General features: G+C 39.6%; 1 protein-coding gene across 1 annotated transcript; it reads left to right on the top strand.

The window, feature by feature from the left end:
- Window positions 1-1176: 1176 nt before the first annotated feature.
- LOC308649016 (olfactory receptor 2W1-like) lies at window positions 1177-2121 on the top strand (the record flags this gene model as incomplete). Its single annotated transcript, XM_081294289.1, has 1 exon — window positions 1177-2121. One exon carries the CDS (start codon window positions 1177-1179, stop codon window positions 2119-2121), a length of 945 nt encoding a protein of 314 aa, XP_081150415.1.
- Window positions 2122-23688: the final 21567 nt, after the last annotated feature.

Here is a 23688-nt window from a genome sequence, read left to right as displayed (position 1 = left end):
GAATCAAACTAGATGTCCCTCAACAGATAAATTGATAAAGAAAGTATAGGATTATGGACACAATTTTATTCAGTCATAAACAAGACAGAAATTATGTGCAGAAAAAAAGGATAAAACTTGACAACATTATGCTAAGCAAATAATCCAGGTTCATAAAAGTCAAGGGTTTAATTTTTTCAAATATGAGGAAACTAAAGAGAAAAAAGGAAAATTAAAATATGGGGGTTGTCTCATGAAAATAAAGGGAGACCAGAATAATAGAGGATGGAAGTCTTGAGGAGGGAAAGAAAAGGTACTGGGGAATAAAACTGACCAAGTTATGATATGTGCATATAAACATACATCACAATGAATCCCACTATTATGTACAATTATAATGCACCAATTTTTAAAAATTAGTTGTTTTTAAAACAGCATCCCAAATGCAAGCCATCCAAAAAAGCCAGTGCATTTTACAACCAAAACATTTGAAGAGTTTAACATAGTTCCTGCTATATCCTAGCTCAACCTATCTCCTATAATTTGAGATAATTTATCTACATGTTGTCTTACTATGAAAATTCAGCAAACACCAAAATCAATACAATAACTACAATGCCAGCAATGTTGAAGAATAAGAAAATATAAAAAGGAGAAGGTGAGCAATGATTTTGATTATGATTATATTGTTTGAGATGATTATATTGTTTGAGATGTAGATATTTAGAAGGCAATAAGTAAAATGATTCTATAACAAATGGTGGAGCTTCTTCAAAGGAAATATGTAACTTAACTTTCTACCTCAAACTCAACTTCTTTAGTAAGGGAAAGATGTATCACAATTAAGTGATGCTTATATCTTAGTTTCAAGAGGAATAGCTACACAAATATACATTCCCATCTTGAAATTATATAACTATGGAATTATTACTTAAAGAAAATGCACAGGAACATGGGTAGCATAGTTTATTAGCCCTTCTCAGTGATTTAAAATTCAGCATGACGAGTTTAACATATATCAATAGACTCACTGTAGATATAACATGTCGAAGCTCTGGCTACTAAACAAAAAGAAATGTTAAAAATTCCAAATGGGAAAAGCAAGCAAATAAGGATGTTCAATACACAGGACAACAACAGATATTTTCAATTCTATCTGAAACTTACATTTTTTTTTCTTTTACTTCCATAGGAACAATGGAAATAATCAATGAAAGTTTCAGAACAGACTTCATCCTTCTAGGGTTTTCTGATCAACCTCAACTAGAAAGCATCATCTCTGTGGTTGTCTCCATCTTCTATATTGTGACTCTGGTAGGAAACACAACCATCATTCTTGTAACTTATCTAGACACCCAGCTTCATACCCCCATGTATTTCTTCTTATCTAATTTGTCTTTTTTGGACCTCTGTTATACAACTAGCATTATCCCCCAGATGCTGGTAAATATATGGGGTCCCAAAAAATCTATTACATATGGAGGGTGTGTGCTCCAATTCTTCTTTGCCCTTGACCTGGGAGCCACAGAATGTCTTCTCTTGGCTGTGATGGCCTATGATCGCTATGCTGCTATCTGTCAACCCCTTCACTACACAGTAATAATGCACCCTGAGCTTTGCCAGAAGATGGTGCTGACCTCCTGGCTGGGTGGCCTTGGCAGTGCCTTAATTCTTTGCTCTTTGACTATGAAGTTGCCAAGATGTGGGAACCGGGAGGTGGATAACTTTTTCTGTGAAACGCCAGCACTGATCAAGATGGCTTGTGTCTATTCAAGAGTAATTGAGATTGTTGTCTTTACTCTTGGAGTAGTATTTCTTCTAGTACCTCTATCACTTATTCTCATTTCATATGGAGTTATCACTCGAGCTGTGATGAGGATCAAGTCAGCAGGAGGGTGGAAAAAGGTCCTCAATACATGTGGTTCCCACCTCACAGTAGTAACTCTATTTTATGGGACAGCCATTTATATGTACATGAAGCCACAGAATACCACATCCCAAGAACAAGGAAAGTTTTTTACTCTCTTCTACACAGTCATCACACCAAGCCTTAACCCTCTGATCTACACTTTAAGAAACAAAGATGTAAAGAATGCAGTGAAGAGAACACTATCAATAGAAAAATGTTCAGCAAAGTCATGAGTTAGGTGGGATAATATGAGAGTATAGAGAACTAAAGAAATATTGGCCTTTATCAATAGGGGGTCTGTCAATTCATTTAAAGACCATCTAAGCCATGTACAGTGGCACACAGTATAATCCCATTGGCTCAGGAGGCTGTGGCAGGAGGATCCCGAGTTCAAAGCCAGCCTCAGCAAAAGCAAGGTGTTAAGCAACTCAGTGAGATCCTGTCTCTAAATAAAATACAAAACAGGGCTAGGATGTGGCTCAGTGGTCAAGTACCCTGAATTCAATCCCCAGTACCCCCCCCCAAAAAAAGACCACAAAATGGGTACTCATCATTTACCAAGAATTTTACTAGATAAAAGGTTTAACATTGTAAATAAATGGGAAGTAGGAATGGTAAGGAAATACAAATACATGAATATAATACAATGAATGTATATAAAACTCCAAGTCAAATCAAGAACTGTAGTCAAATAAACAATTAAGAAATGTAGTAAATACAGTTAAGAGATGTGTAAATAGTTGTAAGGAAAATTTTCATGTGGACATCTATGTTAATGTAGAATTATATTAGACAATGTTCTCTTTCTTCCCAGACATACTACTTAAGAAAAGTGATAGAACATGATACTCCCCTTCATTCATATGACAGTGCCTGAGGAGCTTTTTTGATAGACTACCTGCCAATATATATTCCACTTTGACCTCAAGTTTTAATTGGACATATGACCACCATACTGTAAATCACATTTCTTAGTGTGGCCTCCATGAAAACAATGCCAGGAAAGTTATGGGTACAACTTCTGGATCAACTTCTTTAATATGAACCTACTTGAGTTCACCTTATGCACTTCCCTTACTATTATCTGGAATATGAATGTGGAAGCTACCTCCCTTAGACCAGCAAGTGGGAACAGAACTATAAGAGAAAATATATAGTAACCCACTGGCAAAGCAATGCCTCCAGAGCATTTCAGGAAAAAAAAATTCCATTATGTGTAATATTAATTAAACCTCTGTATTTGGGGTGCTTTTTGTTGGAGTAACTTAGCTCTAATCCTTTTATGACCTGATAAGGAGTTTGCAAGATTCCAGGTCAGATACAGTTTATGAAATTCTTATCACAAGTATGGAGAAATGAAGAAAATAAATCTTTAATTAATAAATTAAATAAATCTTTAATAAATCTTTACTTAAGATTAAAGGAAGTCAGTATTAAATATTGCTCTTTGATCTATTCCTTTTAGGCACTTGGATTTTATAGTTTTCCTTCTTATATTGAATGATGGTGGTAGTACATAGTAATCTGGGGGAAGGAGCACTATGCTCTTAATTCACAAAACAAAAATTTAGTGATTTTCTGTATGTCCATCATTTTTTACTTTATTTTACTGGGCTGGAAAATAAAATAAAATAGTTTATTTTCTCTATAAGTCAGTCATTCAGACACTAGAAATTCTATCTTTGTGGGAACTACAAAAATAATAAAATAATACGCATCTCTAACCCAGACATAATCTGAAAATTTTTAACTAATTTCATTTTTGACTTATTTACATATTTCCATCTACATTAAACTTTGGATCTTGTTCAGATTGTCTTCCTTCGCTATTGTTCTCAATGTAAGCTTTTACATTAAGGTTTTCACTCCCAAGAGGGCAAAAGGTAGCACTGGGAGTGTGGCAAAAATTATAGATATTCTAATAATTGGAGTTTCATCAAATAGCCTGTATATACAAGCAAATATCCAATATAAGTGTGGTATAAAATTTCATTAGAAAGGAGATGGTAATAATGGAATAAAAGGTTTGATGGAACAGTGTTACATTCTTCCCTATTTGAAAAGATGACTTAATGAAAGACACTCCCTGAGGCAAAGGATATATATATGCCATTATGGTTGAAAATGAAATGTCCCCTAAAAGTTCATGTGTTGAAAACTTGGTCCCTATTGCATATGGGAAGCTTTTGAGAAGTGATTGGATCATGAGGGTTCTAACCTCATCAATGGATTGATTCATTTGGTGGATTTGGTGGATTCTTAATTTGAATGGACTACTGGAAGGAGGTGGAAACTCTAGGCAGGTGGAACATGATTTGAGGAAGTAGGTCACTGGGAACATTCCCTTGGGGACTATATCTTTATTCTAAGCCCCTTTCTTCTTTCCTCTCTTCCCTCCTCCTCCTTTTTCCCCTCCTCCTCTTCTTCCTGCCCTCCTCTTCCTGCCTCTTCCTCTTCCTCTTCCTTTCCCTCCTTCTCCTTCTCATTTACTAAATCTTCATGAAAATATTATCAATTCTACAGAATATGGAAAATATCCATTGGGGAATACTGAAGCAAAATCTTTAGTTTATGTTAATGTTTAAGTCATTTAAAACACTCTGACTTAGAGGAAGAGAAAGTAATACGGTTTTTCTTTCACAGGCATAATATTGTAAAATCTTCAATATATATTTTCTTCTAATATATTTCTTGGAAATACATTTTTATTTGCATTTCCCTGATGATTCCTGATGTTTAGCTTTTTTGCTACACTTGAAAAATACTAGAAAAATAAGAATAAAATCATCTCATTATCTCTAGCCCATAAATAGTCATGGGAATTTTTAGTTGATTTTATTTATTTATATTTCTATCTATATTAAAGTTTTAATCATATTCCATTTGGTATCCTTTATTTTTCTCAATGTATGCTTTTATATCAGTGATGGTATCACCCCCAAAGGAACAAAAGTCAAAACTGAGGGAAAATGACAAAAATCAGATATTAAAATTGTTGATGGATCTTCAAAAGGCACTGTACCACAGATACACACAGTATAACTATGCCATAACAATCATTAGGAAGGAAATGATAATAAAACAAAAAAGTTGAGAACACTTGGTATTGGTGTTTTCCCTCTCTGTAAAGATAATTGGAAGAAAGGCTCCCTCTGAAGCAAAGGATAGACATACTCAGGCTCCAGCACCTGATAGAAGCCTTGATAATCTTCCAGGTTAGGAATTCAATATGCATCCTTTAGTTAATCAGATTAAAATATTGGAAATTTACTGGCATGATATATTTTTTAAGTTGGGAGTAAAATGTTAGTAATTTGGGGAAACAGACATCCCATTTCTTCCTCATTGTATTAGTTACATGCTAGTTCATAAACATTTTTTAAAGAAACAAGCAGAATTAACTTTTGGTCAGGATATCTCAGCAAGATAGTAGAATACCTACCTCCTCTAGCCATACCATACCTGCATATAGTCACCACCCAGTTAATCCATTCAAGTGGATTAATGGACTGAATAAGTTACGGTTTTAATAATCTGATCATTTTACCTCTAAACTTTCTTGCATAACCTCATACATTAGTTTTGGGGAGATACCTAACATCTAACTAAACAGTGAGGTTTTTTCTTTTTTTTTTAATTTTTTTTTATTGATTATTTAAAGCATTACATAGTTCATGATATATCATCTTTCATACATTTGACTCAAATTGTGTTTTGAACTCCCATTTTCACCCCAAATACAGATTGCAGAATCACATCTGTTACATATTCACATTTTTACCAACCTAGATGTCCCTCAATAGATGAATGGATAAAAAAAAATGTGGCATATATACACAATTGAGTATTATGCAGCACTAAGAAATGACAAAATCATAGAATTTGCAGGTTTTTTCAATTTGAAAAAATAAAGATTACTAAATTAGTAATACAAAAATATATGAAAGTACAAAACATGCTGGAAGAGTAAGTACATGATCAAATTGAGAATACTATTGTAATGTATGTATAAATAACTTCAGTAGGAAGGTTAAGAGACAAAACTAGTTAAAAATAATAAGAAAATATACATAGCCAGCAGGTGCAGCTAAAAATGCTAAACATCAGTAATCACAAGGGAAATGCAAATCAAAACCACAGTGAGATATCAGCTCACCCCAGTTACAATAACTATTATTTTAAATAAATAATAAATTCTGGTGAGTATGCAGAAAATTGGTGACTCTTATCACTGTTTGTACAGCCATTATGGGAAAAGGTAATGGAAGCTCTTCAAAAAAAATAGAAATAGAACTGCCATAGAATACAGCAATACCGCTTCTGCGTATACATCTGAAGGAAATAAAATCAACATATTGACAAAACATCTACACTTGCATATTTATCTCAACACTATTCCTAATAGCCAAGAAAAGGAATCAGCTTAGGTGTTCATCAGTGGAGGGATAGATAAAAGTGAGATAAGGAGAGATAACAAGAGATACAGATAATGTGGTATATATACACAATGAATTATTATTCAGCCACAAAAAAAAATTTAAAATCCTGTCAATAAGTCAGACACAGAAAGACAAAGACTGCATGTTTTCACTTATACGTGGAAGCTTAAAAAGCTGATTTGCTATAAGTAGAGAGGATAATAGTGGTGACCAGAGCCTGAAAACAGTGGAAGGAGGAGAATAAAGAGAAGATGGTTACAGGTACAGGACCAGTTTGATAGAAGGAATAACTTCTAATGTTCTATAGCACAGTAGGATAACTATGATTAATGATATTTAATTGTATATTTCAAAATAACTAGTACAGAGGATTATGAATGCTCTCCAACACAAAGAAATGATAAATGTCTGAGGTGATGGACATACCAATTACTCTGATCTGATACTTACACATTGTATACATGTACTGAAATATCACACCACTCCTTAGAAATATGTACAATTATGACCAATTAAAAAATAAATATATGAGTATATATTTAAAATAAGAAGATGAAGAAGACAAAAGTAAATCAAAAGATATGCATGTTATGAATTAGAAGACTGAATGAATATTATTAGATTGTCCTTCTTATCCTAAATGATCTATAGTTTCAATGCAGTCCCTACCAAAATTCCAATGATATTCTGCACAAAAATGGGAAAATAATCCTAAAATTCATATAACCACAAAAGATCACAAGCAAGATGATCTTAAGCAAGAACAAAACTGGAGGCATTAACTACCTGAAAAGGCTATAGTAATCCAACAGAATTTTAATGCCATAAAAACAGAAACAAATACAACAGATTATAGGATTCAAAAATAAATTCAAACATTTAATGTTAACATCAATTGATTTTTTTTACAAAGTTGCCAAGAACACACTCAATGGGGCAAAAAGAAACCACTTCCACTTTCATCTTACCTCAATTTTTCACACTCCAGTAAGTGGTTTGTTACCCTTTGTAGAGACTTCAGAAAATCTGTGTGGGTCCTGAAGGTGGAAAAGGGGGTGTGCCCTGTTTTTGGTGATGACCTCTCACAATGGGCCTGGTGACAAGAAATCTTGAAACAAGAGTTCTTGTAAGGTATTACAATTAATTTTCTGGGGAGTTTGGGATTTTCCTAATGCTTGTCTGCTTTGACAAAGTTTTCTGTTATCCTCAGTCCTGTGACCTATGGCCAGGCCCAACAAGGACAGTAGACAGCTGTCTGACAGCTCTAGGTCCATGACATGGGAGGAGGGATCCCTGCCATTGCAAGAGATCCTAGATGTCAAATCTAACACTGCCCATTCTCACCAGAGCAAGGTTGACACAATCGCCAGTTCACACCTTCACTGCTACAGAAGAGGACAGAGTGTCCTGCTCAAGTGCAGGGAGCGAGATTCTGGTGACACCATCCACACTTGCTCACTGGCTGCACACCTGCAGCACCATTCCTGTGCTGGTGCACTGCCTATCCCCCCACCCCCTGTCTTCCTTCCCCCTTCAGAGAACTGGGGGTGGCTCCGCTCTGCTGCCCAGCTCCACCCTTGGAGGCATGCGTGTTGCGCATTTTGGGGCCCTTCCCACCTTGCCCAATATAGAGCACCCAAAGGAAACACCGGCAGCCTGACCCTGTATAGGACGTGCAGGTACCGCCTGTCCAACACCCGCGTGTACACCCTAGACCCCACCTGCTTCGCGCCCCCAGGGCCGCCTTCTACCTGCCAACCAGAAACTGCTCAGCCCTCTGGCCACCGTCTGACCAGACCATCTGTGCAGCCATCCTGGCCACCTCAGGGATTGGGCGAGGGCGCTGCACCAGCCCTAGGAGAGGGATCCCCGCCATTGCTGTGGCTGCTGACCCTTAAACCCAACATCTTCCACCCTTCCCACATGATCAGGAAACCTCACTGGGTCAGCTTGTGAATCAGCGGGATCTGGATCCCCAGCCCCAGTGCCAGCACTCCACAGTCTACCCAAGACCCACAGGGGCAAGGGGCACCCAGTTCTCGCGCCTATCCCTCCTGCGTCTGGTGCGTGTACAAAGAACGTTGCAAATGCACGCCCCTCCCTGGCATGCCCCTGCCTCGTGCCCAGGTCGACGGTTTTCTGCACGCGCCTGGAGGTTCTCTACTCATACCCTCCAAAGCTGAGACCTGGCTATAGGTCTGACATTGCTGTTTAGCCTGAAGCCGCATTCGCAAGCAGAAGAATGAACCTTTGTGCCCTCCTCTGCAATTCCTGAACCCCACCTTCTCTGCTTCCATGGGTAGTTTCCAGGACAAGCTTTGTTCCTCACCCCTATCCCCAGCCTGGGAGGCAGAGAACTGCTCAAAGGGTCCCAAATGAGACCACAGCTCACAGAGGTCCCAGATGTCCACTTCCCTCCACTATTGATCGCTCTGGATTGCCAGGGGCCTTGGGAGCATTAGCAGGTTATCTTGCAGGCATCCTACAACTGCTCATCAGTGGTTGGGAAATGTGCCTCCTAGGTGTTTGTCCCAGGTCCTATGAACTCTTCCATCTTTTCTGGGAGACATAGACATGACCTGCATCCTCCACATGCCTGTTCCCCTGAAGAAGATGTTGCTGCCTGCTGCACCTTTCCACCTTTCCTGCAGCTCACCCCACTGATTGAGCAACCCTTCTATAGCACAGGAGCAGGAAGTTGCTCCTTGCCAGCTTGCAGCATCATGGTGTACCCAAGACCCCTGTCCAGGGAAGATTGTGCCCAGAGCCCCTGAAGACAGTGGCCAAGGAGTGGCTGAGCAACTGGAAGACCCCACAGATAGAGAACATCAGAGGGGGAACCCCCATGTTATTAGAGGAGCACAATCTGCTTTTAGGCCCTTGGTGACCCACAGCTCCCTGCCTTCCTTTGTGTCCAGGCCTGGGGCTTCGCATGGAAACCTCCACACCCAGAGATCCCAAGACAGAGCTGAGATCTCTCAGGCCTCCTGTATGACTTCTTGCCCAAGAGAAATGCCATCAGCAGCTCCTACATCTCCACTCAAGGTCTTTTAGTCCTGAAGAGGAGGGCTTCAGGTTTATCCATCTGGAAGCTGCCCCTGGGATGCTCTTCAACTGCAGAAATTACCCTGAAGAAGACCCAGTGTGAGAAGGTGGTAGAAGACAGGCCGGGACAGCCATTGCTGAGGAAATGTCCTCATCCACGGGGAACACCAGTAGGCCACATAAATGAAAATTTTCTATGCTGCAACACTGCCAAAGGGACCCTCTGAGGCTGCCACCAACTCCAGAACTGGCCTTTCTAGTGACTGCTGAGGACATAGACCAGGAGAAGGAGAAAGCTCTGGAGCACATCAGCTGCCTTCTGATGGGTGAGGCCCAGGCCCTCAGGGACATCTGTACTATGCACTGCCAAGCACATGTGTGGGCCCCCTGTGCATGGGGAGGGGCCAGGCCTCTGGCTTCAACTTGGCCTCAGCCAGACATTTCCCTACTACCCCAGCACCTGCACCATGGAGGCCTCCAGACTACATGGGTAGGCTCTGCTGTCTCCTCTCAGAGACATCCTCCCACTCCCAACCTCAGTGTCCCCCTCTCCCCCAGCTTGCCAATCGCTGCTTTGGCCCTTCCTCCCTCCCTTCCTCTTTGAGCACATTGGCAGGTTTAGCGCCACAGCCCCTGGCTCCCTTTGGAGCCACATTCATGGACACCATTTTGCCTTCATGCTGTGTTCTAGCAGGCGGTCATCTTGTTTGTGCTCACAGCTTCAGAGCTACAGGCAGAGCAGTCAGTGAAATTTCTCTGCAGGGAGCTTCCTGATAGTGTGGGCTCAACATGGACCACAATTACAAATGACAATAGCGATTTCCTCAATAGCCTGCTTATCTGTATACCTTCCATTCCTTCTCACTCTGTGGTACCCCCAAATCTGCCAACATTCACTTTTCCCCAATCAAGTAAATGGCCAAAGCCCAAAAGCTCCAAAGAGCTCAAAACTACAAGAAAACCAGAGAGAGCCAGGCTGAGGGCCTGTGCCTATAGTGGTAATGACCCCAACCAATGAGCCCAAATAAGACCCCACCCTCCTCCTAGCCAGCTTTGAGAGCAAAGTTGCCTAGGAAGTGGGTGGGGATGGGATACTTTGTCTCTGAGCCTTGATTTGCCCCAGAATCACAAAGGTCAGGGCAAGCCCTGTGGTATGCATCTAAACAGGGCTCACACCAGGTCCTGAAAGGGAGAAGGTGGAAGTTGGCTTAGGCAGCATTTTCCTTCTGGACCCTACAGGAGTAGGTCCTGACCTACATCCTAGGATCTGGGGCTGCTCCAGTGATCCTATTTCCAGGAGATCCCTGACCAGATAAGTATGGGGCCCTAAAGGCCAGTTTCCTCTTCACTGTTCACCCATGTGAAGCAGATCTTCCAGGATAAGAGGACAGAACAGATGTGAACCTAGAAGCAGACATTCTCATGATGGTCTTGGTACCATGAGGGGGACTTGCAAGTGTCTGCAAGGAGTGGCCTTTTGGCACTTAAAGGAGTGGGCCCCATGGCTCCAAGAACACAGTTGTTCTTTGTCCCATGTAAGGTGGTTACCACAGAGATGGTCTGCTTAAATGGGCTGAAGGTGTTGAAGCCCAAGAATATCCATTAGCCCTGTCTTTTGCTTTGAGTTCCTCCACTTTGGAATGAGATGCACATGGCCCCAAAGGTAGATATGATACCTGAAAGCAAGGCTTGGCTCCCAGATCCCATTGATGGCATGGGAACAGACTTGCAAGTAGAGGTGGCCTTCCAAGGGGTAGTGCTTTTTCCCCAAGGGATTCTGCGTATGCAGGCTTTAAGGAATAGCAATCATTATAGGAACACCAGTGCTTGCTTGCCCTGATTTGTGTTTTGCCTTGTGTCCCTTGGTACCCATTTTGGTGCTCTGTCTAGGGGTAGTGTAGTTGTTCTGTCCCAAGCTTGCACCATGGCTCTGTCTGGTTCTTTGGGTCCCTCCTCTTGGAGAGGAGAGGTACATGGTCCAAAAGGCAGATATGAGTTCTGAGAGCAAGTTTGAGCTCCCAGATCCCATTGAGGCACAGATGAGAAAAGAGGTAGCCTTTCTGGGACTGGTGCTGGTTCCCCAAGATGAGCTTAGGAGTTGGGGCAGGCTTTGGGGGATGACACTCAGTGTAGGAAAACCAGTGTTTCCCTGCCCCCGTTAGCTCTTTGTCTTGTGTTTCTTGGTCCCCATGGTGGGGTCTGGTTAGGGGCTGCTGTTGATGTTTCTGTCCCAAGCTTGCTCCAAGGTGCTGTCTGGTTTTGGGTGTCCCTTTACTTTTTGTGCAGATGCTCATTACTGCCATGGATAATGTGATACCTGTGAACAAGTCTGTCCTCCCACTTGCCTTTGAGGTCACTGACACTGCCAGGCTTGAGGGAGATGAACCGTGGTTTTCCCAAGTTGCCTGGAGCTGCCAGAGACAAACACTGGCCACAGACCCTGGCCTCTGGCTAGCAGCTACAGAGGTTGAGGCAGATGTATTAGATGCACCAGAGGACCCTGCAGCCAGACAATTGCTGCTTTGGCTCTTCCTCCCAAGCAGAAGGTTCTGGCATGGGCACCCATCTGTGGGATTTCTGTGTTTGAGCCCCAAGGGCTGAGTGGGTTGGGCTGCCCAAAGTTGGGGGGGCTGCTATCAAGGGTAGAATTGGGGCTGCACTGGGAACTGGAGCTCCCAGGTGTCCAAACAGCTGGCAGCTAGGAAGGGTTTGCGCTCTGAGCTTTTGCCCACCAGGAACCCCAAGGATTGGTGAGATAGTGGCTAAACCATAGGTATGTGCTAAACCAGTAGACATGGGTCAATAAAATCTATTTTATAGCTCAATATTTTGGCTTAAATTATAGGTCAAAATTTTGGTGCTCTGGCTAGGGGTAGTGTAGTTGTTCTGTCCCAAGCTTGCACCATGGCTCTGTCTGGTTCTTTGGGTCCCTCCTCTTGGGGAGGAGAGGCACATGGCCCAAAAGGCAGATATGAGTTCTGAGAGCAGGAAAGTTCTGAGAGCAGGAAAGTGGAATGGAATGCCATATTTCAATCTTTCCTACTTTTACACAATCAAGACACTTCTCATGGTGCAAAGTCATTGGGTGCCAAAAGAGAGGCCTTTGCTGGACAACAGCAGAGATGTCCAAGGGGAATACAGAATACTGTTAAGTGCTTTAAAGCCTGAAGTTCCCCAGTCCTCCACTTTTCTCATCTGGGCCTCGGCCTGCCCTGCCTCTCTACTCCACAGGGCAACTGGGCATCCTATCTCCTCCACCACAAGATGGTGAATATGGCATGGCTCTGCCCCTTAAAGGTTTCTCAGGGCACTCAATTTGTCCAGGGTACCCACCCCAGTGTGGCAAGGTTATCCTCTCTAAGATAACAGCTCATGGGAGCAATCTCAAGATCAGCCACTGGCTCTTTGTCAATCTATATCCTACTCTCCTTTTCTGGTATACTAAACACAAAGAATCTTAACTTTCTTAACCATGATGGTGGAGAGTAGTGACAGATAATGGGAGAGCAGTGTCTGAGATTGGGGTCTCTGATGACCTCATAGCTGTGACAAGCCTGTTGCCTGGGACTGTTCCTGTGCAAGGATGCAGGATGCCTAGCTGCTGTGATAATGTCCTGCACGAGGAGGCTCTGCAGAAGAGTTTTATCTGCCTTGACATTGATCTCAGGCACATTGCTCCTGGGAAAAGAGGAACTCTCCTGCTAGATAACCACAATGTTTCATCAGCTCCCTTACTTCTGAAACTGCCTGCTTAACAGTAACTTTAAACAATGCACTTTCTTGAGAGATACACAAAGCTCCTAACATTGCTGCAACTGTAAATTGCATCTGTGGAAAAGCTGTGTAAGTGTTACTGTAACTTTCTGAGTACAAAGAATAATTCTTGTATAGTCTTTAACCTGATAATGACCCATATATAAATAAAGATTCCTGGTGTAATTTAATTTTTTGGCTCTGCTTCTTCATCAGCAAGCAATACTCCACCCAATACCAGCTATTTTTATTCAAAATATGTATCTGTGAATCTTTATTTTCTAATCCCCCATTGCTCCTTGATAAAACCCACAAGTTTAACCATGCTAGTCAGGGCACATGATGATCCTGAGAAATAATGGAACCCTTTTTAAGCAATTTTGCTTCCTGACATCCATTTATATCTTTCAATCTGCTTACCAGTGCCATCTCCTCTTCAATAAGCCCAGTGGAGATGCATATTCTTTACCACACTGACTCCCCAAACACACACCAGTTCAGTGGGAGGTTCCCTCAAGACACAAGTCTAACCAGACTCTGCCTATTACAAGAGCAGCAGGAAAGCCCTTGGAGAAAGCTCTCCTACAGCTCCCAAATGCCATTTAAGAGACTCAAACTGCCCTCACTGCTGTCTCCATCCACCATAACACCTGGTTTCACCTTACATTGCACATGTATCCTTTAAAGAGAGACTTAATTTTATTCTTTCTTACATTTCTATACACAATATATCTAAAATTTTTGGAAGCCAAAAAATTAATCTTTGCCTTAAAATGGCATATAAGGAGAGTAAACAGAAGTCTAATGGCACATTCTAATTTGTATTACAGTGATCCTGACAGAAATTCTACCAGTAAATTGCTATGATGTCTTTAAAGATGGACTTTAATCAATAATCTACTCAGTACAGTAAGGTTGTGGTTAGTAACTTTAGAAATAGATCTTCCAAACCACAGAATCATTACAAAATCAACAATGTGGTGATCCAGCACTAACTGTTAGTGGCTTCTGACTGACCATCCCTTCAGAGTACATGCCCATCTTAATGGGTGTAGCATCACAAGGAAAGCAAGGCCCACTTTGGTGCTGAGATAAATCATTCTTAATTTGGCGTGAACCCCTACTATCCACCTCTAGGCCCATTTTTGCCCAGTGTTGAATTTACTCAGTCCTGGGACCAGTTGAGACCCAACCTTGATCTCCCATATAAAAAAAATGTGTCAATTCCCTGTATAGCAATTACATCTAATAGCCTCTGGTCATAGGATTCTCTTTGAATAATAAATATCCTTATGATTTTTGAAAAAGGATAGTTGGCATAGGCCATAATTGTTGTCCTGCTAATCCAAGGATGGAAGTTTATCCTGGTCAATACCATATATAACTTGATGTAAAACACAGTTTTACATTCTGCACAAGAGCCTGCTTCACTGAGGCAGTGGGCTACACTGTCTGGGCATTGCCTTTCCTTCCTCTTTCTCTTCAGGCTCAGGACAGCAGCCAGAGCAGCTGCTCCAGAATGTCCTGGCTGTCTGCTCCGTGTTTCCATGTGCCTCCTGGCCCATCCGGCTAGCCCAACACTCCTCCATTGGTGCCAGGTGCCCAGCCAGCCTTGTGCCTGCCCCCCCCATACCTAGGCACAGCGGCTGCAGCCAGCGCCTGTCATGGGAGCAGCAGGAGCCCATCCTCACAGCAGACCCTGGAGGGGAATGAACAAAGCCTAGCAGGGAGGCTGGGTGGGTCTGACCACCCAGATCCAGATGGCAAAAAGTATGTACAGCAAGAAGGTCATGCAGCATGGCTACGTCCCCAAGACCTCACAAAATGTCCCTGAAGAGGAGGCATCAATAATCATCCTAGTTATTGGCTCTTTTTATTTTATTTATTTATTTGTTTATTTACTAATTCATTCATTCACTCATTCATTCCTTTAGTCTGTGGCTCTGTAATTTTCCAGATTATTAAGAGCATCAAGAAGGACATATAAGTCACTCACCTTAAGGTGTTTTTATTCTGTGAATTTTAACTAGAATTCACTCCTGATGTTCTATATCCTGATTAATAACAATTCGTTGAAGCATCCTGCCTCAGATTGACTATCATAACATCCTTCATGTGTCTTTCCAAGGTTTTTACATAAGTCATTCAGGTTTTCTAGTTCATACCACTGTGCCTTGCAAAAAAGCACCACATGAATAAACTAAGACTGTAAACTGTGCTGTATGGGTGGGTGTATGGCTGCTGTCCACAGGCTTTTGAATAGATTCTAAGTTTGCAATGTTCTAGCACCCTGAATGTTTCTAAGATGATTGAGTAAACACCTTATCCTAATTTATAAAGTATCAAGCTAACTTTCATTGTGGTGAAAAACAGATAAACACCAGCTTTTTTGTTAAAAACAATCGTGAACTTGGAATGTACACCTGTGGAATAGAATGTACTACAGCATATACTCACCATGGAATCTGACTGAACACTTTGGCTATTTGTAAGGGGGTATTTTTATTATGAGAATTAATTGCCTTGCTTATGTGCAGATCTTCTGCAGCCTTAAAGGAAAAAACAAGTTAAAAATAAAAATTGTTGCAGGCAGGTCCACTCAACCCCTGTTTGTTTGTTTGTTTGTTTTTTATTGGTTGTTCACAACATTACAAAGCTCTTGACATATCATATTTCATACATTAGATTGAAGTGGGTTATCAACTCACAATTTTTACCCCAAATGCAGAGCGCAGAATCACGTCGGTTACACATCCACAATTTTACATAATGCCCTATTAATAACTGTTGTATTCTGCTACCTTTCCTATCCCCTACTATCCCCCCTCCCCTTCCCTCACAACTTCTCTCTCTACCCCATCTACTGTAATGCATTTCTCTCCTTGTTTATTTTCCCATTCCACTCACAACCTCTTATATGTAATTTTGTATAGCAATGAGGGTCTCCCTTCATTTCCATGCAATTTCCCTTTTCTCTCCCTTTCCCTCCCATCTCATGTCTCTGTTTAATGTTAATCTTTTCTTCCTGCTCTTCCTCCCTGCTCTGTTCATAGTTGCTCTCATTATATCAAAGAAGACATTTGGTATTTGTTTTTTAGGGATTGGATAGCTTCACTAAGCATAATCTGCTCTAGTGCCATCCATTTCCCTGCAAATTCCATGATTTTGTCATTTTTAGTGCTGCGTAATACTCCATGGTGTATAAATGCCACATTTTTTTATCCATTCATCTATTGAAGGGCATCTGGGTTGGTTCCACAGTCTAGCTATTGTGAATTGTGCTGCTATGAACATCAATGTGGCAGTACCCTATAGTATGCCCTTTTAAGGTCTTCAGGGAATAGTCTGAGAAGGGCAAGAGCTGGGTCAAATGGTGGTTCCATTCCCAGCTTTCCCAGGAATCTCCATACTGCTTTCCAAATTGGCCGCACCAATTTGCAGTCCCACCAGCAATGTACAAGTGTACCCTTTTCTCCACATCCTCGCCAGCACTTGTTGCTGTTTGACTTCATAATGGCTGCCAATCTTACTGGAGTGAGATGGCATCTTAGGGTGGTTTTGATTTGCATTTCTCTGACAGCTAGATATGGTGAGCATTTTTTCATGTACTTGTTGATTGATTGTATATCCTCCTCTGAGAAGTGTCTGTTCAGGTCCTTGGCCCATTTGTTGATTGGGTCATTTGTTATCTTATTGTCTAGTTTTTTGAGTTCTTTGGGTACTCTGGATATTAGGGCTCTATCTGAAGTGTGAGGAGTAAAAATTTGTTCCCATGATGTAGGCTCCCTATTTACCTCTCTTATGTTTCTCTTGCTGAGAAAAAAACTTTTTAGTTTAAGTAAGTCCCATTTATTTATTCTTGTTATTAACTCTTGTGTTATGGGTGTCCTATTAAGGAATTTGGAGCCCGACCCCACAATATGTAGATTGGAGCCAACTTTTTCTTCTATCAGACGCAGAGTCTCTGATTTGATATCAAGCTCCTTGATCCATTTTGAGTTAACTTTTGTGCATGGCGAGAGAAAGGGATTCAGTTTCATTTTGTTGCATATGGATTTCCAGTTTTCCCAACACCATTTGTTGAAGATGCTATCCTTCCTCCATTGCATGCTTTTAGCCCCTTTATCAAATATAAGATAGTTGTAACTTTGTGGATTAGTCTCTATGTCCTCTATTCTATACCATTGGTCCACCCACCTGTTTTGGTACCAGTACCATGCTGGATTTGTTACCATTGCTCTGTAATATAATTTGAAATCTGGTATCGCTATACTGCCTGATTCACACTTCCTGCTTAGAATTGCTTTTGCTATTCTGGGTCTTTTATTTTTCCATATGAATTTCATGATTGCTTTATCTATTTCTACAAGAAATGCCATTGGGATTTTGATTGGCATTGCATTAAACCTATAAAGAACTTTTGGTAATATCGCCATTTTGATAATGTTAGTTCTGCCTATCCATGAACAGGATATATTTTTCCATCTTCTAAGATCTTCTTCTACTTCTCTCTTTAGGGTTCTGTAGTTTTCATTGTATAAATCTTTCACCTCTTTTGTTAGGTTGATTCCCAAGTATTTTTTTTTTTGAGGATATTGTGAATGGAGTGTTTTTCCTCATTTCCGTTTCAGAAGTTGTCACTGATATACAGAAATGCCTTTGATTTATGCGTGTTGAGTTTATATCCTGCCACTTTACTGAATTCATTTATTAGTTCTAGTAGTTTCTTTGTAGACCCTTTTGGGTCTTCTAGGTATAGAATCATGTCTTCCGCAAATAGTGATAATTTAAGTTCTTCTTTTCCTATTTTTATGCCTTTAATTTCTTTCATCTGTCTAATCTCTCTGGCCAGTGTTTCGAGAACTATCTTGATTAGAAGTGGTGATAGAGGGCATCCCTGTCTTGTTCCAGATTTTAGAGGGAATTCCTTCAATTTTTCTCCATTCAGAATGATGCTAGCCTAAGGCTTAGCATAGATAGCTTTTACAATGTCGAGGTAAGTTCCTGTTATCCCTAGTTTTTCTAGTGTTTTGAACATAAAGGGATGCTATACTTTGTCGAATGCTTTTTCTGCGTCTATCGAGATGATCATATGGTTATTATCTTTAAGTCTATTGATGTGGTGAATAACATTTACTGATTTCCATATATTGAACCATCCTTGCATCCCAGGGATGAATCCTACTTGATCATGGTGCACAATTTTTTTGATGTGTTTCTGTATTCGATTCGCCAGAATTTTATTGAGGATTTTTGCATCTAGGTTCATTAGAGATATTGGTCTGTAGTTTTCTTTCTTTGAGGTGTCTTTGTCTGGTTTCAGAATCAGGGTGATGTTGGCCTCATAGAATGAATTTGGAAGAGCTCCCTCTTTTTCTATTTCCTGAAATAACTTCAAAAGTATTGGTATTAATTCTTCTTTAAAGGTTTTGTAAAACTCCGCTGTATACCCATCCGGTCCTGGGCTTTTCTTAGTTGGTAGTCTTTTGATTGCTTCTTCAATTTCATCCATTGATATTGGTCTGTTCAAATTGTGTGTATTCTCCTGACTCATTCTGGGCAAATCATATGACTTAAGAAATTTATCGATGTCTTCACTATCTTCTATTTTATTGGAATATAGGTTTTCAAAATAACTTCTAATTGTCTTCTGTATTTCTGTAGCATCTGTTGTGATATTGCCTTTTTCATCCCATATGTTATTAATTTGAGTTCTCTCTCTTCTTCTCTTCATTAGCATGGCTAAAGGCCTGTCGATCTTATTTATTTTTTTGAAGAACCAACTTTTAGTTTTGTTAATTTTTTCAATAGTTTCTTTTGTTTCAATTTCATTGATTTCCGCTCTGATTTTAAATATTTCTTGCCTTCTGCTACATTTGCTGTTGTTTTGCTCTTCCTTTTCTAGGGCTTTGAGATGAAGTGTGAGCTCATTTATTTGTTGGTTTTTTTCTTTTTTTGAGGAATGACCACCAGGGGATGAATTTTTCTCTTAAAACTGCTTTCATTGTGTCCCATAGATTCCGATATGTTGTGTCTGTGTTTTCATTTATCTCTAAGAATTTTTTGATTTCCTCCTTTATGTCTTCTGTAACCCATTGATCATTCAGTAACATACTGTTCATTTTCCATGTGATGTAGGATTTTTCCTTCCTTCTTTTATCATTGATTTCCAGTTTCATTCCATTATGATCAGATAAAATGCATGGTATTATCTCCACCCCTTTATATTTACTGAGGGTTGCCCTATGGCATAATATATGGTCTATTTTTGAGAAGGATCCATGTGCTGCTGAGAAAAAAGTATATCCACTTGATGATGGTTGATATATTCTATATATGTCAGTTAAGTCTAGGTTATTGATTGTGGTATTGAGTTCTATAGTTTCTTTATTCAACTTTTGTTTGGAGGATCTGTCCAGTGGTGAGAGAGGTGTGTTGAAGTCACCCATAATTATTGTGTTGTGGTCTATTTGATTCTTGAACTTGAGGAGAATTTGTTTTATGAATGTCGCAGCACCATTATTTGGTGCACAAATATTGATAATTGTTATGTCTTGTTGGTGAATGGTTCCTTTTAACAGTATATAATGTCCTTCCTTATCCCTTTTGATTAACTTAGTCTTGAAGTCGATTTTATTCGATATGAGGATGGCCACCCCTGCTTGCTTACGAGGACCATGTGCGTGGTATATTTTTTCCCATCCTTTCACCTTCAGCCTGTGTATGTCTTTTCCAATCAGATGTGTCTCCTGGAGGCAGCATATTGTTGGATTTGTTTTTTTAATCCATGATACGAGCCTGTGTCGCTTTATTGGAGAGTTTAAGCCATTAACATTCAGAGTTACTATTGATATATGGTTTGTACTTCCATCCATGTTTGATTATTTATCCTTTTTTAAAAAAATTTAGTTTGTTTCTCCATGATTATCTTTCCCCTCACCCTCTGTCTTTACTGAGGCACTTCCCACTGATGGTTTTGGTTATTGTTTTTCATTTCTTCCTTGTGTAGTGTTTTGCTCAAAATCCTTTGCAATGCTGGTTTTCTGGCTGCAAATTCTTTTAACTTTTGTTTATCATGAAAGATTTTTATTTCGTTGTCATACCTGAAGCTTAATTTTGCTGGATACAGAATTCTTGGTTGGCATCCATTGTCTTTCAGTGTTTGAAATATATTGTTCCATGACCTTCTTGCTTTCAGCATCTGTGATAAAAAATCCGTTGTTAACCTTATTGGTTTACCCCTGAATGTAATCTGCCTCCTTTCTCTTGTAGCTTTTAATATTTTCTCTTTGTTCTGTATATTGGATATCTTCATAACAATGTGTCTTGGCGTTGGTCTACTTTGATTTTGTATGCTCGGTGTCCTGTATGCATCTACAATTTGTATATCCATTTCCCTTTTTATTTCTGGAAAGTTTTCTGTAATTATTTCATTCAGCAGGTCACTCATTCCCATGGTTTGAATCTCTATACCTTCCTCTATCCTGATGACTCTTAAGTTTGGTTTTTTTATGTTATCCCATATCTCTTGGATGTTTTTCTCGTGATTTTTTTACCTGCCTTTCTGAGTTGGCTAGACTCTTTTCAAGATGATATATTTTGTCTTCATTATCTGACGTTCTGGCTTCTACTTGCTCCACTCTGATAGTGATACTCTCAATTGAGTTTTTAATTTGGTTTATAGTTTCCTGCATTTCTAGAATTATTGTTTGATTTTTTTTATAATCTCTATCTCCTGATAAAGATTCTTAACTTCTTCTTTTATCTGTTTATGTAATTCGTTTTCAATGTGTTCTTTCACTGTTTGAATTTGCTGTCTCATATCCTCTTTAAGGTTCCATTCCATCTGTCTAAGGTGTTCCTTGAGTTCTTTATATGACCATTTTTCTGATGACTCTATGTCCTCCTGAATATTTAGGCTTTCCTGCATTGTTTGTACTCCTTTTCTTCCTTGCTTTTTCATGCTGCTCATGTTACTTCTTTTTCTGTTTGACTGCTGAGTTACTGTTTACTCCTATAAATTTATTTGATGCTGTAGCCGCAGGTTTCAATAAAGTTATCTCCTCTGCCGCAGTCTGGTGACGTCAGTTCTCTGCCATGGTTGTATCTCTTGCTAATGGCGATAGTTCGTTTCCCTTTGCTGGTGACCAATGCAATGGGTGGGTCCTGACTGTCTCTCCCAAGCCCCGTTTCAAACCTGTGGCCACTATCTATGAAGGCTCGGTTGGCATTTACCTCCATAGGATCAGAAGGGCTGACCAGTTGTTTCAGCGGGATGGATTAGTGCTGAGTCACAGCTGTTTGTCTGCAGGAAGCAGGCAAACGGGAGCTTGAATTCAGCCAATCCGGGCTCAGTGTGTGTTCTGAGAGGCCCAGACTGTTCGCCCCAGATCCACATCAGCTCAGCATTGCCTAGTGATCCTGAGAAAACAGCATTTAGACTGTTTACGACTCCCTATGCCTGCACAGCTGAAGAGGTCAGAGACTTGTTCTCTCCACACCCGCCGCCATGTTGGATCCCCTCAACTGCTGTTTGTACTGTCTCTCCAAATTCACACTTCAGATTTACACGTTCTTGAGTTAAGTTTGGATTTATGAATTATCACAGAGTGGGACTTCAGAGTGGGGACATAATCTGCAGCCATCATGAAACACTGACTTCTGCCATGAAGAGGTTACTTTGGTCATTGAATCCTGGATTGTGCATGTTCACGTACTGGCTTTGGTTTTGGGCTTTCCAGTGTTTATTTGCACTTATGCAGGGTTGTGACTTGCCATAGTTTAATGATCTTCACCCACAAAAAATTTCAAATGTTTCTACCCCCTATTATATATACCAGTTTCTTTTGAATTACCTTTGAGTTTAAAGAAAATTTTAGACATGGAACTGAAATCCATCCCCCTAGTGTTTTGGAGAACTGAAGCTGTTATGTACGTGGAAACTTGAACCTAGGGTGTCAGAGCTATCTCTAGGTACTTTTCAGCTTGGGACCTAGCTAGTTCAGAAGCTATATAAAAATAAATTTAAAATTCATTTGTTTATTTTGATGATGACCCTTTAAACATTTTATATTATTTTCTGCCTTTCTAGATTGTTTTCATAAAGTGGAAAATTATGTAAGCATAAAATAAGGGATTACTTGAAATGGATTTTTACAAATGATTTTTTAAAGGACAGGGAAAAATCACCCCCTTTGTTCTTGAAATAACTGTTGTGCATATTTCCACTTGATGGAAAACCTGTTAAAAAGGAATCTTTAATTGAAAGCATTAGCAAAGCTCAACTCTTCAAGTATTGGCCTAAAGATAAATTTTAGTGAAAAAATACACTTGGTTATTAATCATTGCTCAAATTTTGTACATTATTGTGAGCCAAACAGTCAGAGTAAATTGGTCACATGTAGTTTTGGTATGTGTCTGCCTTCTGCATTACCTCCAAGGTATAGGAAATCAGAATTTTGTGTTCTGTGTATACTAAATATACCTGTATTTAATGCTTTCTTTTAGGATGGGAAACTATGTACATATATACATACATTGCACTCAGCTTTGTTTTATACACTGTGTAGATCTAAACACAAAAGACTCATAAGAAATGAAAAACTTTTAAGAATATTCATTAGTTATAGTTTCTGGGCAACATCATTTCACTCATTGTGTGAGTGTGTACACATGTGTATTTTTTTTAACTTTTTGATATAGATGTCTTGTCCCTGAGTAGATTTAGATTACTGATTTTGAGAATCCATTGTTAAAAATTATGGATAATTAAAAGAATTGACTTTTTCTCCTTAAAGAAGGTGGGAGGGGTGGGTGAGTGTTCTTCTGAAAATTTCATTAGTTTATTCCTGTGGGGGATAACAAGAAAATGTGTATTTGGCCATTGATAAATATGATATATACCATTTTATATTTATTTGTTCCAAGTGTCTTTTTGTAAGAGGAGAAAAACAATAAGGAATTACTGAAAAAAAAATAAGTCTTCACTTAGGCATATTATAGATTTAAGAATACCAGGGGGTTGGAGTTGTGGCTCAGTGTTAGAATGCTTGCCTAGCATGTGTGAGGCACTGAGTTTGATCATCAGCACTACATATAAATAAAATGAATAAAATAAAGGTCCATCAACATCTAAACAATATTTTTTAAATGACATTTTAAAAAGAATATTAGGAACAAGAAAATTTACAACAATCAGAAGAATAACATGTCTATAAAAACAAATAATAAATGTATTATTTATTATTCAATACCACTAGTAGAAACCAGAATACAGTTATATTGTATCCTTAAACTGCACCAAAGTAATCAAAATAGAATTTGATTCCCAGCTACGCTATCATCAAGGGCATCTGAAATACAAACATGCTTACATGAATACATAGGGCATACATGGAAAGCATTGTTTTCATAAGTAATGAGTAACTGCTATGGTATGTTAAAACAAGGTAAAATCCTATTCTTATTGATATGTGTGTGTTAAAAAAAAACTCAAAAAGAGAGATCTATAATACTATAATAACATTCACACAGGAAAAGTCTAGAGAATTAAAACATTTTAAG

The sequence above is a fragment of the Spermophilus citellus genome (genome assembly GCF_964194105.1).
Source record: "Spermophilus citellus genome assembly, chromosome: 5".
Lineage (NCBI taxonomy): Eukaryota > Metazoa > Chordata > Mammalia > Rodentia > Sciuridae > Spermophilus > Spermophilus citellus.
Note: the sequence above shows the minus strand (reverse complement) of the source record. Positions and strands in the feature narration are given on the sequence as shown.